This window comes from Strix uralensis, chromosome 1 (assembly GCF_047716275.1).
Source record: "Strix uralensis isolate ZFMK-TIS-50842 chromosome 1, bStrUra1, whole genome shotgun sequence".
Taxonomy (NCBI): domain Eukaryota; kingdom Metazoa; phylum Chordata; class Aves; order Strigiformes; family Strigidae; genus Strix; species Strix uralensis.
Window position 1 is genome coordinate 47761190 of NC_133972.1, and position 16555 is coordinate 47777744.

General features: G+C 37.5%; 1 protein-coding gene across 2 annotated transcripts in view; it reads right to left on the reverse strand.

Annotated features, from left to right (window-relative positions):
- The window catches only part of RUNDC3B (RUN domain containing 3B), a 62547-nt gene that overhangs the window by 17386 nt on the left and 28606 nt on the right, over positions 1 to 16555 (reverse strand). The window contains exon 8 of one of the 2 annotated variants that reach the window (XM_074864923.1): positions 11729 to 11886. In XM_074864923.1, coding sequence (XP_074721024.1) covers positions 11729 to 11886 — 158 coding nt within the window. Of the gene's footprint in view, positions 1 to 11724; positions 11887 to 16555 lie in introns of both variants that reach the window. The other variant, XM_074864926.1, reaches the window with a different exon arrangement.

The window sequence follows — 16555 nt, forward strand, 5'->3', positions numbered from 1 at the left end:
AATTTCTCCAAATCCAGAAAATGCCAGTCCAGTTGGCAATTTGCCCTCCTACCAGCAGATGAAGACAGGAAATAAACCAAACAGACTAATTCCCTAAGAAAGGGAATTCTATCAGATGAGTACTCCAGTTCAAGAACTACCTGAGTAGTGAAAAGTAAAAATGAAAATAAAAGCTTAAAAAAAATAATAACATTTGAACAAGAAAGAACAAGCTTTAAAAACTTTTATTTAGGACAGGAAATATGGAATGCAAACTCAAATTGATAGCATACATGAATATAACTAAAATCTGTAAGAGCAACTCTAAAATAAAAGGGAACTCTCAAATTGTCAGTACTGTAGCAAGACAGTGAGCTGTCTGGACTGGTATGTCATTGGACTTTGAGAAATTAGATCAGCAGGTATGAAAATGAGTTACTTACCAGTAGATTTTGATGCTGCAATATATCACCTCTCTCTGGTTTGTGCCCTGTGCACAGACACAGTATTCCCCAAATTAGGTGCCAGAGCAATTAGATCCCAGCAGACTTTCTAAAGGCAGCCGCTGTAGTGAAAAAAAGCAGGCATGTCCTACCACACCACATTTTCTTACTCTTTCTGACTGGCCAACAGATCTTCGTGTGTCACAGCAATGGTACTTAGTTGTGCCACAGAACAGATCCCCTGGAAGCTTCTTCAGCAGTCTTTTTAGTCTTCGTTTGTTATCTCCTAGAGATCTTCAAATATATCCTCCAGTAAAAAAACTGCGGTCATCAGTTTTATACAGCCTTTGATCTCCTTGACCTTTGGAGTAACTTGGATAAGCATACATTGGCAGAAATACCGGTAGCCTGACTCTTGAGTTCTAGTCTAATTACGCTGGAGATTTTTTGCAGAATACAGACATCCAAAATGGATCAAAACACACTACAACACATTAATTTTATGTGTACTCATTAAAACACTACTGTGGCGCATGACTGACGCTCTTCATGTCCTTGGACAAATAACCAGGCCTGATTCTTTGGAGGATAACAGGCACAACACAGCCATTTCCCCCAGATAGTAGGTCTTGACTGAAAACAAGAAAAATATTGGACTAGCAACCAAACTATTAAAAAAGTAAAGAAGCAGCTTTTAATTCAGTTTGACTACAAGATTCTTTTGCTGCAAAATGAAGAACTGTTAGCAGAGAGCTTTTCTGACACATTATCAAATTTGCCTTTAGAAAATATCCTCTGAAACAGAGCTTGTCAGTCAAGAAATTTTTTTTTTCCATGTCAGTCATGTAAACACAAATTATCTGTCTATAGCTGAATTCCTTTTAAAAGAACACTTCTATGGGGGTGGGGGACAGTGGGAAAAAAAAAATAAATCAAGATCTTTCTTCACAACAGATCAGGAAAACTTCACCAAAAATAGTGGTCTTCTCAGTAATTGTTTGCCATTTTAACATGCTTCCCTTGGATTCGCTGAAAACAGCAGTATCAACTGCAAAATGGTTGGGTAAACTTTGGGTTGACAGAACAACCACTTTTTTAAACTTCTACTCACATATTAAGCCAGCAAGAGTTTCAGCAGAGATAACCAACATTATAACTGTAAGATGGATCTTCTACATAGACTAGTATTTGCCAAAATCAGCATATAAGCTCCTTCAGAATGCCATGTTTCTAATTACAAAAAAGCGAATACGGGAATGTTGACTTATTTTGAAGGACAGAAGACCACATTGGTTTTAACAAAAAAACCAAAAACAAACCAACAAAGGGGGGGTGGGGGCAAAAGAAAAAAAAAGCAGCAAGCCATGAGTAACTTAAGTTCTTCCTGGTAGCTGAATGGGAATGAATACAACTACCAAACTATGCAAACAGTAAGACAGAGCTTCAAAGTCTAACGCAATTCCAGAATGAAAAAAATGCAGGACAAAAATCTGATCCAAGGGGAGAGAGGGGGGAAAAAACCCAAACAAAAAACCCCACACAGAGAAAAGAACAGTAGAAATGGAGAAACTGGAAGGGAAAACAGGTGGCAAGTAAAAATCTTTGCCAAGTGTAATTTGAGTTATAATTTGGATAACAAAATACTGAAAATTTTATTACATTAAGTGGTTGCATAAGAATATCTCAATGACAAACAGAAAAAGCACCAATCTAAATGTCAACCACTTGCTATCCAAATAGAAAGGCAGCTACTAAAAGCTTCTTGCTCAAGAAATCAGGTTACACACTACACTCTATTTTCTTGGTTATAACTTCAGACATTTCACTTTTTTTAATTTAAGCCTTTCCAGAAATATTTTAAACTGTTTTATTTTAACAACACACTGAAAAAAAGTCAAGACAAAGTTGTAGCCTTAAAAGCGGATTTCAAAGAAAGAAAATCAAGCTGTATCCTAAATGTGCAAATACCATGCATAATTTTTTTTTTAAAAAAAACAGCAAACATTTCTGTGACTGTATGTGTATGCATGCTGACCTGTAACTCACCTTTCATTTGGTCAAACTATTTGTATTTTAGAGAAACCTTTAATTTTGTTTTGAAAGTATAAAATGGATTTTTCTATTCCTTTTTACTGGATGAAACTTAATTCTCAATCTGATTTATTTAAAGCAATAAATATAGCCAAATAAAACTGAAATTTAGGGTAATTTAAATATCAATTTATTTTATCTAAAGAATCTTAGAGAGATTGCTTCAGTATATCAATGATAAAGTAGTATCTCTGCAAATACAGAATTAGCCTCTCCTCACCATTCTAACCTGGCACTATTCTTCCACCCTTACAGAAATTGGTTATATTTTTATTATCTGTCATTTAAAGTCCATTTAATTTGGTACTGAACACGAAAATTGGTTATATTTTTATTATTTGTCATTTGAAGTCCATTTAATTTGGTATTGAACTTCATGTAGCTTGCATTGAACGTACTAGACAAATGTAAAAATAACTTCTGCTCAACTCTTCTAATTTGTTTATAGGCACTATCAAATACTAGCTTTTCCCATCAGTATCTTCCAGAATATAGAAGCAAATCTACAGTAAATGAATATGAGGTTTAAGAAATGAAGCAAGAAATATTGGGACTCTTAGAAGCAAATGGCAATGCAAATTTATTTATTTAAATGGGTAAAACACAAGGAGATCAAATTCAGTCTCTTACGATTGTACTCCAGGAGTTAATGATCATGCACCAGGATTGACGTACCCTGTTTTTTAGCTGACTTTTTTTTTTTTTCTATCCCCTCCATTCTCAGTGAGTATCAAGATATTCAAACACTCTTATTGAAATCAAAGCCTCAGGTTCACCTGCTCTAGACATGACATAATTCTCTTTGTGGAATTAAGAGGAAAACATTGATGTTTGTTGTATAGGTCCCTTAGCATTACTATGTCAAAGCAAGTATTCTTTGCCACGGTTCAGGTTAAGTTCAGGTAATACTAACAGAGGAAGAAACTCTATGATCCATACAATATGCTGTCCTACTGGGAATGCACATCATTTACAACTGCACTGTACTGAGGCCCTCAAAGGTTCAATGCTTCTCATTATTATTCAGAAAGGCCTTACTTCCCCTGCTCCTAATCTTATTATTCTACACTGGATAAAAATTCTGGAATTTGGAATGCATGGAGTGCTAATGTTCAAATAACATAAAGCTTTCTTGCTTGATACTTTTATGCAACCCTTTATCCATAGAAGCGTAGCTACAGGAGAAAAGAGAAAGGATGCCACTATAAAAACAGATTTTAGTATTACACATTACAGACACAGAAAAGGGGACACATTGCCATGCTAATGTCATTAAGTGAGCAAAATGGTCAAAGGAAAGTCCCTATGATTCTTTAACCCACCAAGGGGAAAAAAAAAAAGGAAAGGGAAAAAAAAAAAGAAAAAAACAAATTTAAAAAAAAGGAAAGACGAGCAGAGAGGGGAGACTCCTTACAAAAATGAGTATTTTTTCACTTTGGAGTCAGACAGCATTTCGCTGTAAATATACCAACATATCTTGTCCTTGAAGACACCAATAACTTCAAAAACTTTTAACTTATTTAAAATTTAAGGTTTAATAGAAACCTTTTAAACCCCCTTTTAAAAAGTTCAGAATGAGATATTAAAATATGAGGGTTTAAAAATAAATTCCTCCCTAACTACTACACCTTGCTGAGTTATTTTCTTCATGCTGCTATCAATCCAGAAACTTTTGGATTCCTGCTGTTCGAGAAACGTATGCAATCCCTCTGGATTCTAAGAATAGTGTGTCCTCTGTGATATCAGAGGCTTGGTTGCAATTTTGTTTAATTCTGTGTATTTCTTTGCTGTGCCTCAGACTATATGCTCCATTCTGAATTGCAGGAGTCTGCCTGTCCATGTACTACACCCACCTGAACTTTTCCTAGTTATACTTTTAAGCAAAAAGGAAACTCCCATGTCTTCACAGGTTTCCACCTCACTGAAAACAGAACTTCCCTTCTTGCTGTCTACCCACACACCTTTGTAAAACAGGAGTACACTATTACAAACTTCAAAACAAAGAATTCCACAAAACCAAAATCGAAAACACTAAGCAAAACAGTTTTAACACCTGTCAAAATATGCAACATTTTTTCTACACTGTTAAAAAAAAAAAGACAAGTTAAGAAAAGGAGCTGAAAACGGACCAGACTGCAATATTAAGGATTTAAAAATGCAGCTGCAAACTTGAGGGAGACAGAGGACATATAGGAAGCACTACAAATAAAAGCGTGGCTAATGTGCATTATGGTTTGATAGTAAGGAAACATGAAAGCTTTAAAAGGAAAGAAGGATTAGCATTCTCAGTTTTGACATTCTAGGAAAGAAATTCACCAAGAAGATCAAAGATTAAATTTTAATCTCCCACTTCCTTTCAGTGAGAAATTAAAGCAGCTGCAACAAATTGGATTTACTGTACTTATGCAGCTGAGGAATCCAGTTTCTTTAAAAAAAGTCTTACAAGAGGACTATCTGAAAATGAAGGTAAGAGTGCTGAAAAAGTGATCCAGCTTTCTTATTTCTCCAGATGATTTAGTTTTTGAGTGAGGATTACAAAGCCAGGCAACCCACATTTAAAATTGTACTCACAAGGAGATACAAAACACAGGCTAAATTTCAAAGCCTTTGCTCAGACCCTTCGGCTTCGTCTGCTTTCTCCCTGACAGCACAGATAAAGCCTACATCCTCTACAACTTCATGGCTTCATCTGTGACCCTCTCCTGCTTGCTCTCGGGCACAGCGTATGGGGCACCACTCTGAAGGCTCTAGAGCATTTACAAACAGCATCTTGACAAAGTGAGAAGCACAGATACTATTTTCATAAGCAAGTTTTTTATGGGGCATGATCAATCTTTGGAAAGGAATCATCTTTGCTACAAAGAATATAGTAAATCTTCCTTCAAGCACTCCATAATAGATCTGATAGTACATGGTGTATTTGAAACAGAGAAGCTCATTTTGCCTGGACTTAAACCTGTATGAATTTACTCTGCTCCCACAGAACTATTGTTGGCTCTGTTCAGGTGCTGCTGAGAATGAGCTGATGGACTTCCCTGAAAGGCAGGATGTGTTAGCCTGAGCTCAATGCAGTGCTAAGGCATGGAAAAATAGGTGTGTGGACAGAGTACTTCAACAGTCAGTGCCTGGAAAAGAATGAAGCACAAGTGACAGGCTGTGTACAACTAAGAAGTGGAAACATACACAGAACATTTACTGTAATTAAAGTGTGTCACTGAGAAACAGTCTCTCAGGGTTGCAACTAAACTGTCATTTCCTGTGTTTACCAGCTTTTGTATTATCCAGATAGGAACTGAAGTATTGCTTTATCTACCAGACCGCTCTATTAAAATATTTGGATGTAGTACAAGCACTGCACGGGCCTTGAAAAGACTGACCAATTCTGAAGTAACAGCCAGACAAATTAAATAAATTTAGCTTTAAGATTTGCTAAAACATACAAAAAAATTCTTAATTATCCAGACAAGTTTAATACAGTGTAAGCTATGAGTGTCTCTACAATTTAATTTGAGTCTTATTTGTGCCATAACCAAAGACAGAATTCCAAACACAGAAGACTTTTCTTGACTTTCCTTCCTCCACAAAACACCAGAAAAAGGCAGCGATACAGGAAGAAACAGCAAAGGGAGATAAACAGAGCGGTAAAAAATATAGCATAGCCACTGAACTTAAGGTATACATTTTCAATACATGTGATAAATTGAAAAAAATTGCACCAGTTGGGACAAAGGGGCTATACCATCTCACACCAGGCACACCAGCCTGAAAACCTGAAAGATGCCTTCAGAGGAAACCTATGTTGGTAAACATTATGCAAATCACTATTGTAATTTCAACAAAAATCACAGCAGAAGAAAGAAACCTTTAGAGCATTTTAAGTAGTGGGGTTTTTTACCTTTGTATACAATGTTTTCCTTTTCCCTTATTACTTTAACAAAAATATCTTTTTTAATGAAGTGATTAGCTTTTGTAACATCAGTGAGCCGCTATACAGGAGATGAGTCACTATTCAGGAAATTGATGAAATCTCTCTTGAAATCATACATCAATATTTAACACATATAAATACCAATGTCAGATGCAGAATCTGAACTTTAAAGTAGCAAAGACCAGCAGGCTTTGCCTTAGAAACAGGTAGTGTGTAAACCAAAAGACAGACTAAGAATCACCCTAAGGGGTAAAAAGGCCTGTTTAAGCTGAGATAAGGAGTTTTAATGCAAGGATGTTGTGGACAATCAGTTCCAGATTTTGCCCAGTCACTTCTTTGACTGAGCTAACTAGTCCTTCAAGGCAATAGTCTCCAAAGTGGGGTACGTAAGACAATCCTTCGGGTTATGTGAAGAAAATACTTTTTCTACTGTTAATAAATGAAAAAAAAGTGTTTATTTCATCTTTATCTCATACTTTTTAATTTCTATTTTTGTGTACGTTTTATAATGTACATATTAGTACAGTAGTACATGTATATAATTTATAAATAAATAAATATACTATGATGGCGTGCTCAGAATTTTTTTACTGATGGGGTGTGCAATTAAATGTCTCTCTGCTCCAAGAGACATTCAACACTTCTTTGCAGGATCTTAGAGGAAGAAGAAATGGCTGCCTCTGAGTTTTAAATACTCCTGGAAACAGTTCTTTGATGATTTGGGATGTCTCTCCCATCACATTTTTAATGTTACAGAATTAAAACTGTTTTTCTTCAGTTAGACACACTGTGAATAACAGGCTTCTCTTGGTTGTCCTCCTGTGAACTGTTATTTTTAAGCACTTAAGAGCTGTTAATTTTAAGCACTTTAAGGCCTTAAGAACTACCCCACCCTCACTGTAAAAATACACTATTTCTATAGAAAAGTGGAGCCAAAAGGACTGTTCTCTAACATTCAACTACAACAAGTCCCAGGCAAAAACATGTCCAGTGACAGCAAACACTTCTGAAGAAAGCAAACGACAGCTAGAATATATCTCATCATTATTACAACTGACACGTATCACGAGGCAATCACTTAATCTGGAGATGCTGGAAGTGTGGTAAAAGAGCAGGCTGTTCTTAGAATAGAAGAGAATAGTTCCGGTTGGATGAGACTTAAAATGACAATCTAGTCCAACTGCCTGATCACTTCAGGGTTGATCAATAGTTGAAGCATATTACTAAGGGCATTGTCCAAACCCTGACAGGCTTGGGGCATCGACCATCTCTCTAGAAAGCCTGTTCCAGTGTTTGACCATCCTCTCAGTACAAAAATATTTTGTAATATCTAGTCTGAGCCTTCTTCTTGATCAGCCATGCATTAGTTTAAATGTGTCTGACTGATGATTAGGTGGTCTACTGCAGTTTCACTTTTCTAATTTGATTTGCCATCAGACACCTGCCAGCAAAGTGAGACATCCAATCCCCAGATGGGTGGGCATATTGCTAAGCAATCCAATTAAGTTGAGAGTCACAAAAAAAAAAAATGTTAACTCTTTTGTGAATAACTAATTTGATAAATTTTCAGCTTCACTATTTTCCAGATACTGGTATTCATGAGAACTGAAAACTGAGTTGTTCATTGTAGTTTGGATACTCAAGCATATGATGTAAAGTTAAGAATACTGAAAACTGTAGAACATTAAGTTTTGCATAGCAGCTGTAAACCAAAAACTACTTCCAAGTTTCTTTAATCTCCTATCTTCATATGTATTTCATACTTTACAGCAAACTGCCTTATTAAATGTGAATATGGAAAACCTGAAGGCCTTGTTGATCACTAGTGTTATCTGGTTTCCAAGTAACAACCTATACTGCCAAGAAAGTCAGATTTCTATTCCCTGCTTTTTCCTCTTTTTTTTTTTTTTTTTTTTTTTTTTGGGGGGGGGGGGGGGGGGGGGAAGGGCAGGGGCAGACCTAGACATAGACTCAGATTCTGCCCAAATCCACTGAGAAAATACATAAAACATTTTGACTTGCATGCCCGTGAAATACCGTTTTGGAAACATCAACAAATACTTACTCAACAGAAATTTGAAGCGGTAGAACTTCCTACCTTAACAACAACAGCCAGTGGAATAGAAAAGCATCATTAAAAAGAAAATATAGAATGTTTATTTATAATGGTTTCCATTACACAGCAAATGATCCTAAATCACATCTCAGTGTTTTACAAACCATAATGTAGTATGCCTTCGGCAGAATTACAATCCCAAACTTGCTCTCACCTTCTTCAAAAAGATTACATTCACTACTGCAAAATGTTACTAATAGTAGGGGAGCAAAACACTAAGATTTGGAATTACATGAACACCATCCTAAAATGGCTGGACCATAAAAAGCAATTGGTCAAAACTCATGCCTCATTACAGACACGTTAGTGACACAAGATATTCTGCTGCCAGGTCACCCTTGGTCAAAAGAAAAAGAGGAAAGAACTAGAGTGTGGGAGAGAAGAGATAGAGGGAGAGAAGAGAGCACAGAAAGAGAAAAAAAAGGAAGGGGGGGAGAGAGGAGAGAGAGAAAAGAAAGGGGGGGGAGAGAGCTAAAAAGAAAGCGAGAGAGAAAGAGTATAACAAAAAAGAGTAAGAAAGAACGAGTATGACAGAATGATTAAAAGATGTTTATTATGACTGGCGTCAACCATCAGAAACCTGCTAGGAATATTTCTTTTCTTCCCTCTCCCCAATAAGGAACTACGAGTTCCTAACACACTTTTAAGAAGAGTTCATCTGACAGGCACACTACACTCACAGCAATAACAACACAAAATTATACCTGTCTCCCCAAATATCTAGTGTAGTCCAGGCTCCTGACTGCAGTGTCTCACCAATAGCTATACAAGAACACACTGTCAAGCTGCAACAGCAACTGCTCCACAATTTGAGCCTTTACATAAGCCAGCAAACAAAACAAACCCCAGAGACTGAAATCTTTAGAACAGTCTGATTGCATATAGATCAGCTAAAACTTAACAGCAGGTCTAAACATTCAAAATTTCCAAATATCAGTGGGTTTAAATGATCTCACACCTTCCCCTCACCTCCCTCAAATAATCAGGGAGGTCAAAGTAGTATAACATGAGTCATTAACTACATCAGTAAGTTCAGAAAAGATCTCTCAAAAGCTTACAGGCAATCAGAAAAAGAAAAAAGGAAAAAAAGACAGACTTGGAAAAACATCTTTTTTTCTTCCTCAACTCTGAAACTGTCATAAATAAAATGCAAATGCTGTAACTCCTGAGGATTTTAATAAAATCCATTTCAAGCACTGGTAATAATATGATCTACCACAAGACAGAGAGTGGGAAGGGAAACAACCAACCAAAAAAATAAGCTGTGTTTACAAGCTAGAGGTACTTTTTACTGCATAGGAAAGACTGTTCCAGGTGGTATCTCTGAGACATTAGGCAGAGAGAACCAAAATATCTTTATATTCTCTTCATCCTGGATTGTTTCAAAGGCCACAGATGGCTTCCATTTTACTTCAGGGCTCAGACACTTACACATGATTCCAGGTATAAGGTAAAATAATTTATCTTGTATTTGTTATGAACAGAATGGAACATACAATTACTGCAGATGTGTGTACTATAGCAGTCTCATGACAATTTACCACCACAGTGAGTTTTCAATCTATCTGGGTCTTTAACCATTACCAGGGAGCATCTCTGCAAAAGGACAGTACCTCCCTACCCAACAGACAGGGCTGGGAGGATAAACTATGTAAGAATCATGAGATACTCAAATGTTTATCATTCTAGGAGTCACATGCTATTAAAAAAATTAAGCCTTCTTCTGTTGTTTTAGCATTTTGCCTTGCACTGAAGAAAGGGTGAATAGCAAACTGCTTCATCAGTTTGAATATTTTTAGGACTACCAGATGAACTTCTACTGTGTCTGAGCCACATGCAAATAAAATAGAATCTACACAAAGAAAATAAGTATTTCTTTATCCTCTCCTGTCTAACATTTTAAAACTAGTGCTCAAAAGGAAGCTGCTTCCAATATTTTTTTCTTAAGGGTAGCCTTGAAGCTCCAGCTCCAATAATAAAAGATAAAGAACATTTTATCAAGGTGTGTTAAAAGCTTAAGCAAGTAAGCTATCTCAGGAAAAAAAAAATCTTGGAAAGAATCTCAGAATCATTCTGTCTTACACTACTGCAGTTTTCAGGGGAGTGTGCTGGGTTTGTGTGTGGTGGGGCTTTTGGTAATGGGGGAGGGGGCTACAGCAGCAGCCCCTGTGAGAAGCTTCTTGAAAGCTCCCCCAGCTCCAAGGCGGATCCACCTCTGGTCAAGGCCAGGCCAGTTAGTGATGGTGGCGGTACGAACACTGAGGTCAGTGGAAGGAAGGAGGAGGAGGAAGCGGAGGAGGTGCGCCAGAGCAGAGTCCCCCTGTATCCTGTGGTGAGATGGCAGGGCCAACACCCCCGACACCCATGGAGGTCACTGGAGGAGCAGAGATTCACCTGCGGCCTATGGAGCACCCCCAGGACTCTGTGGGAAGATGCAGCCCCGGCTGTTGTAGTTCAGCGCTTGGAGGACTGCAACACGTGGAGGTGACCCACGCCAGAGCACCTCAACAAGAACACATCCCGTGGGGAGGACTCACAGCAGAGAGAGTTTGTGGAGGACTGTATCCCGTGAGAGGGACGCCACATGGAGCAGGGGGAAGAATGCAGAAGAGTGCTTCTTCCCCACACCTTCGAGGAAGAAGCAGCAGACTGACTGCACCCCCCATCTCCTGTCACTGGGCTGCTGGGGAAGGAGGTAGAGGTATTGGGAACAAAACTGAGCCCGGGAAGAAGGGAGGGGTGGGGGAGGTGTTTTTAAGATATGGTAACACTTCTTACTGCCCCTTTCTGTCCGTTAAGTGCCGTTAGCATGACGTCCTTTCTGTTCCCCTAAGGAGCCTGTCTTTTGCCTGTGACCATTAATGGGTGAGCTACCCCTCCCTGGCCTTATCTTGATTCCTGAGCCTTTTGATTCATTTTTCTCCTTTCCAGCACTGCAGGGGAAGGGGTGAGAGAACAGAGTGAGCTGCGTCATGCTCAGTTGCCTTCTGGGCTCAAACCACAACAGGGAGCCATTTGTAAAGGTAAAAAACCAAACTAAAATACATCAATTTCTTTAAGAAGTTTGACTCATTTCCACAGGACCAGAAGTTCTTTGTATTGTACAGTTAAATGAGTTAAATAATTTAAGTAATACTGCTCTAACAACATTTCTCCATTATACTAACTTACAACTGGTCTTGCAGTTCCACAATGATATATTCCAGCTGTTCCTTCTCCATTTTATGGGCAAGATCCATATCTTCAATTCTTTGTAACAGCAGTTTATTCTGTGAGACAGATTCAGATAACTGGTTTTCTCTGAGTCGTACCAATTCTTCAAGGTAACCCTGGAAATATAAGTGTTAGAAAGCTTTAAAGAACACACTATCAAAAAACCTTTCATTACACATGTTCACATTTTTCTGGTTTAAGATGTATACAGTTCTACTTTGGTTTTGTTGTAGGTTTTTTTTTTTTAGTTCTTAAACAGACTAGTACATTGACTTAAGATTAAGATGTTTCCTAATAGGTGCCAAGAAAATCATGTACTTATTTATAATCCTGCAGAGGAATAAAATAATGGATGAAACAATGAGACAGGAATGCCACCAGCATGAAACACTAATTCATTTTTCAAAAACAACATAGAACACTCACTGATACAAGAAAAAGATCAGAACTCTATGACTTAACAGATGCAGGATGTTAGATATTATGTAAAAAGGACAAGAGTAGAATATATATGGATCTGTATAGTTAATGAAAGGGATGCAAAATTATTATTAAAAAAATCCAACATTATTGTAAAGTTTCTTTGAAAACTGCAATATCACATCACACATTAAAATGACAAAGAAGAAATTAATATTCATCTACAGTGAAGTATAAGGTAGGACAAATGGTGAAGGTCACTTCTTTTAGTAACATTGGACATGCAGGGCTGGAATGTGCATTTATGTAATTGTTTTTCCAGCTGATACTATAAAAGATATGGGGCAGTCCTAATCACACTCCAACTACTTAGTCATTTACAAAAATCCACAATGTGAGTGTTTAACATCAGCTGTGAGGGCACACTGGTGACAAAGTATGTTCACAAATTACACATCTGGTTACAATACTAAGCAGCTATTTCTTTTTGTTCTTCAAGCAGAGTCCCAGCATGTCAGATGCTAGTAACTTCTTATCAATTCTTAGTTAAAGCTGGATACAGTAAGTCTATACTGCATAAAATTTTGCACATTCCTGGAAAAACTTGTAACTTTCATAGGTGCCCACATTAAAAAAAAATAAAGTTTAAAAAAGGTATTTTTCATAGACACAGGTGTAGTCCTGTTGAGTAAGAATACAGGTTTCACATTAGCTGGTAGTAAAATACAACTAATGTAATTCATCACCACAAAGACTATAAAGGGTTTGGAGCATCTCTCATATGAGACAAGGCAGAAAGAGCTGGCATTGCTCAGTCCAGGGTTGGGGAATGATGAGGAAGGAAGAGAGTCATATCAATGTGTATCAGTATTTAATAGGAGGGTGAAAAGAGGATGCAGTCAGACTCTTCCCAGCAGTATCCAGTGAAAAGAGGCAATGGGCACAAACTGCAATACAGGAAACTATTTAAATGTAGGAAAAACCCTTTTTTCCCCTAATTTTTTATTTTTATTTTTCAATGAATGCTGGAACAGGTTGTCCAGACAGGCTGAGGAGTCTGCATCCTTGAGATATTCACAACCCAACTGAACAAGGCCCTGAGCAACCTGCTGTAGTCTACCTTTTTCTGAGCAGGGGAGTTGGACTAGGCAATCTCCAGAGGCGCCATCCGACCACAAGTATTCTGTGATTCTGTGATTACATACAGTTCTATCCACTGGATATATTTGATAGGAATTTATTTTAATCTCAGTACAGGTTCCAAGGAATCTTGAGAGCTTTTCAGTATGCCTGGTTCTGCCCCATCAAATGTTACTGTTACCTTGACTATTAAGGTGCTCCCTGGAGCTCTAAGTAGTGCTTTGAAAGTAATAAATGGTGCATTAGGACATACACAAACTTTCTGCCTCCCAGAAACATCAAAAAAATATTTTGCAAAAAAATTTTAGATATGAAGTACCAGTATCGGAAACAGAATACTATGAACAGTAAATACCTCTATCTGTAATGACATGGAGATGCATCATCCACCAGTGAAAGCATATAAAACTCCAGTATAAACAGTACACAAAGAATTTAGTTTACTACACAAAAGTGAGGAGTTTACACCATTCCAAAATAGGGAAGGGATAACTTCCACATAAGTAACTACTGTGTAAATTATGACTCATTAATCTGGACAAGAGACAACTTGGAAAGGACAAACTCACTATATTTCCAGAGTGGCTTGGAGAGGGCAGGAAGGAAGCCACTGTTCATCATTTTTTAAAATACAAGAGCTAGGTACCATAAAACAAAGCTTGTATGAGCCAGATTCAAAAGACAGAAAAGGAGGTGGCTTTTCACACAACAGATGGTAGATATGCAGAATGCTTTGCCAAAAAAAATTATTTGGATGCTAAAAATTTACACGGGGTCAAGTAGATATTCGACAAGCATTTGGAAGAGAGATCCATCACTGGTGACTAAGCAGACAAACCTTATCAGCTTCAGGAAGCTGTTGAGCTGATATGCATTGGCCAAGAAAGTATTAGAAGAAAAACAGTGCATATACATCAGCTTTGTTTTTATTCTTCCCTCCACGTCTACTTCAGGCAAGTATCCAAGATAGGATAGTAGGATAACAAGGATTCTTGGTCTAAACCAGCATAGCATTGTTGATCCAATACAGCAACGCTAAGATTTACCTTGCTAAAAATAATACCTGACCCTATCCTACCATTCAAACAACTCAGAAGATACAGATACCTTTATCTTAGCTGAAATCCAACTGCTTGTCATATTGTGACCCTGTTAAACTTCATTCACCTGTGCTATTAATGACTGCACATACTTACCTAGGAGGCACAAAAGGAATTTATCATTGTGTAAAATGAATGACAATAGAGCAAAAGAAGGATCTATCAGACTCACTATATCACTTGCTAAAAATACATTCTTTTTAACTTGGTCTTCTTGTCACAAACAAGGTTTTCTAACACACAATGTCAGAAAGCCCCTTTGTTTGAAAGAAAACACTGTCCCTGATTAACTGGTACCTACTGCACTGTGTGCAACTTGATTGTTACTGCAACTTACTGCCATGAAAAACATCCCAAAAAAGGAAGGAGAGAAACGCCTAGGAAAGGAGCTCAATTCCATAGTCCATCTAACCTCTTAATGGTTATTTGTTCAAACTGTAATAGAACAGACGTAGTATAGTTGAAGTGAATTAAACAAACGTTTGGTAGGCACATCCCAAACGAAAATTAGACAGTGGAAAACTTTCTGTCTGTGGGAATAAAGAAGTTATTTTGTCGCTGCAATTGTCAAATAGGCATTCAAAAGGAGGACAATTAGGGAAGTGTCAACAGCTGTCAGAGTAGCTATCATTTTGAAAATTGTATTAAATGCACCACAGTTTTCAAAGAGTTAGAAAACTGACGTGAATTCATCCCTACATTAACTGACTATAGAAGTTGACAGTTCATTAAGAGAATGGTACAAGGAATAATGTGACTCACTAAAATAGTAATGCTCAAAAATTTGAAGTGCTCAGTATCAGATCAGCAAGTAACTTCCCATCGAGTAGAAACGTTTCTGGATCTTAGACTTCTGAATAAACCAAAACCTCCATTTGCTGCTACAGCCACTGAAGATCTTTGTGCTTTTGTAGATGTAAAGTTTCCTAGTGATTCTGGCTAGTGGCTTTGGACACCATGTTTTAATATTGTTTCTATAGATGTCTGTCACAACTTTGATGGGGTATCCTTCATGGGATATCCTTGGAAATTAATCATCTGGATGTGACAAGAAAAATAAACATCCACCTGTTTTGTTCTCTTCAATGATTCTCCAGAGCTGATGACACATTCCTCATTAAGCACCAAAATATTTTACAATCTTTGGGGCGAAGGAGAAGAGCAAAGTTCAAATTGATCTTATGTTTTTGTCTGGACACAAGGATGAAACGCTGTCCTGAATACATTCCTGTGCTTCAAGCACTGTTGGGGTGGGGAGGGAAACGTTTTCATTTTATGTGGTTGAAGAGATTCCTTTTGAATGGCACATTTTGGTTTACAAAAGCAGGGAAAATGTCCTCTGTACCAGAGAGAGCCCCAAGGAACACAAGCTCTTTCTATATGGAAGGTGATACCACACTGGCCAAGAAGATAGTACCAGCAACCTGGATGCCAACATTTAAGGTCATATCTCAAAAATAAGAAGTCTAAGGGACCCAAAATAGAAAATAAATAATTGTATGCCTATTTAAAAAAAGATAACCTCTCACATCTATCACCCCACAGTAAGTCTGACTTCTTCACTGTTACTTAGAAAAACTTTTAACTAGGGTCTCTCACATACATTAAAGTAAACCAACTTTGGTTTTACCCATTCTGTACTAAGATTGATATTTAGCAATCCATACTACATTTACCCTAATGAATTGAACATAGCTAGGACTCCTCCCCAGGTATAGTTTCTCAGTCTGGCTCTATTATAGTAAAATTCAAGTTACAAAGGACCATGTCTGAAGTCATACTGGTTTTTTGGAATGATCGCTGACAAACACTAATTCACAAACCATGACCTGAAATAATCTGAGAACGTGCTAGTTGTCCCAGGCCAAAACCATGACAACAATCATTCTTAGAATTTAAATATGTGACTGAGTTGGTTGCAGGACCTGGGGCACAGTTAATGTACTGAGTCCCAACAGGCAGAAGATCCATTCTAAATACCATCTGTCCCTCTCCTTTTTTCTTCTCAGTACAGTAAAAACTAGAGAGAGATAATCTTGTGATTGTAATGCCCTAAACTAAGAGAAATAATCACACCTCCAAGAGCCCTTATATAGTTCCAGCCTTTGGTTTACTGTGTTCAGAG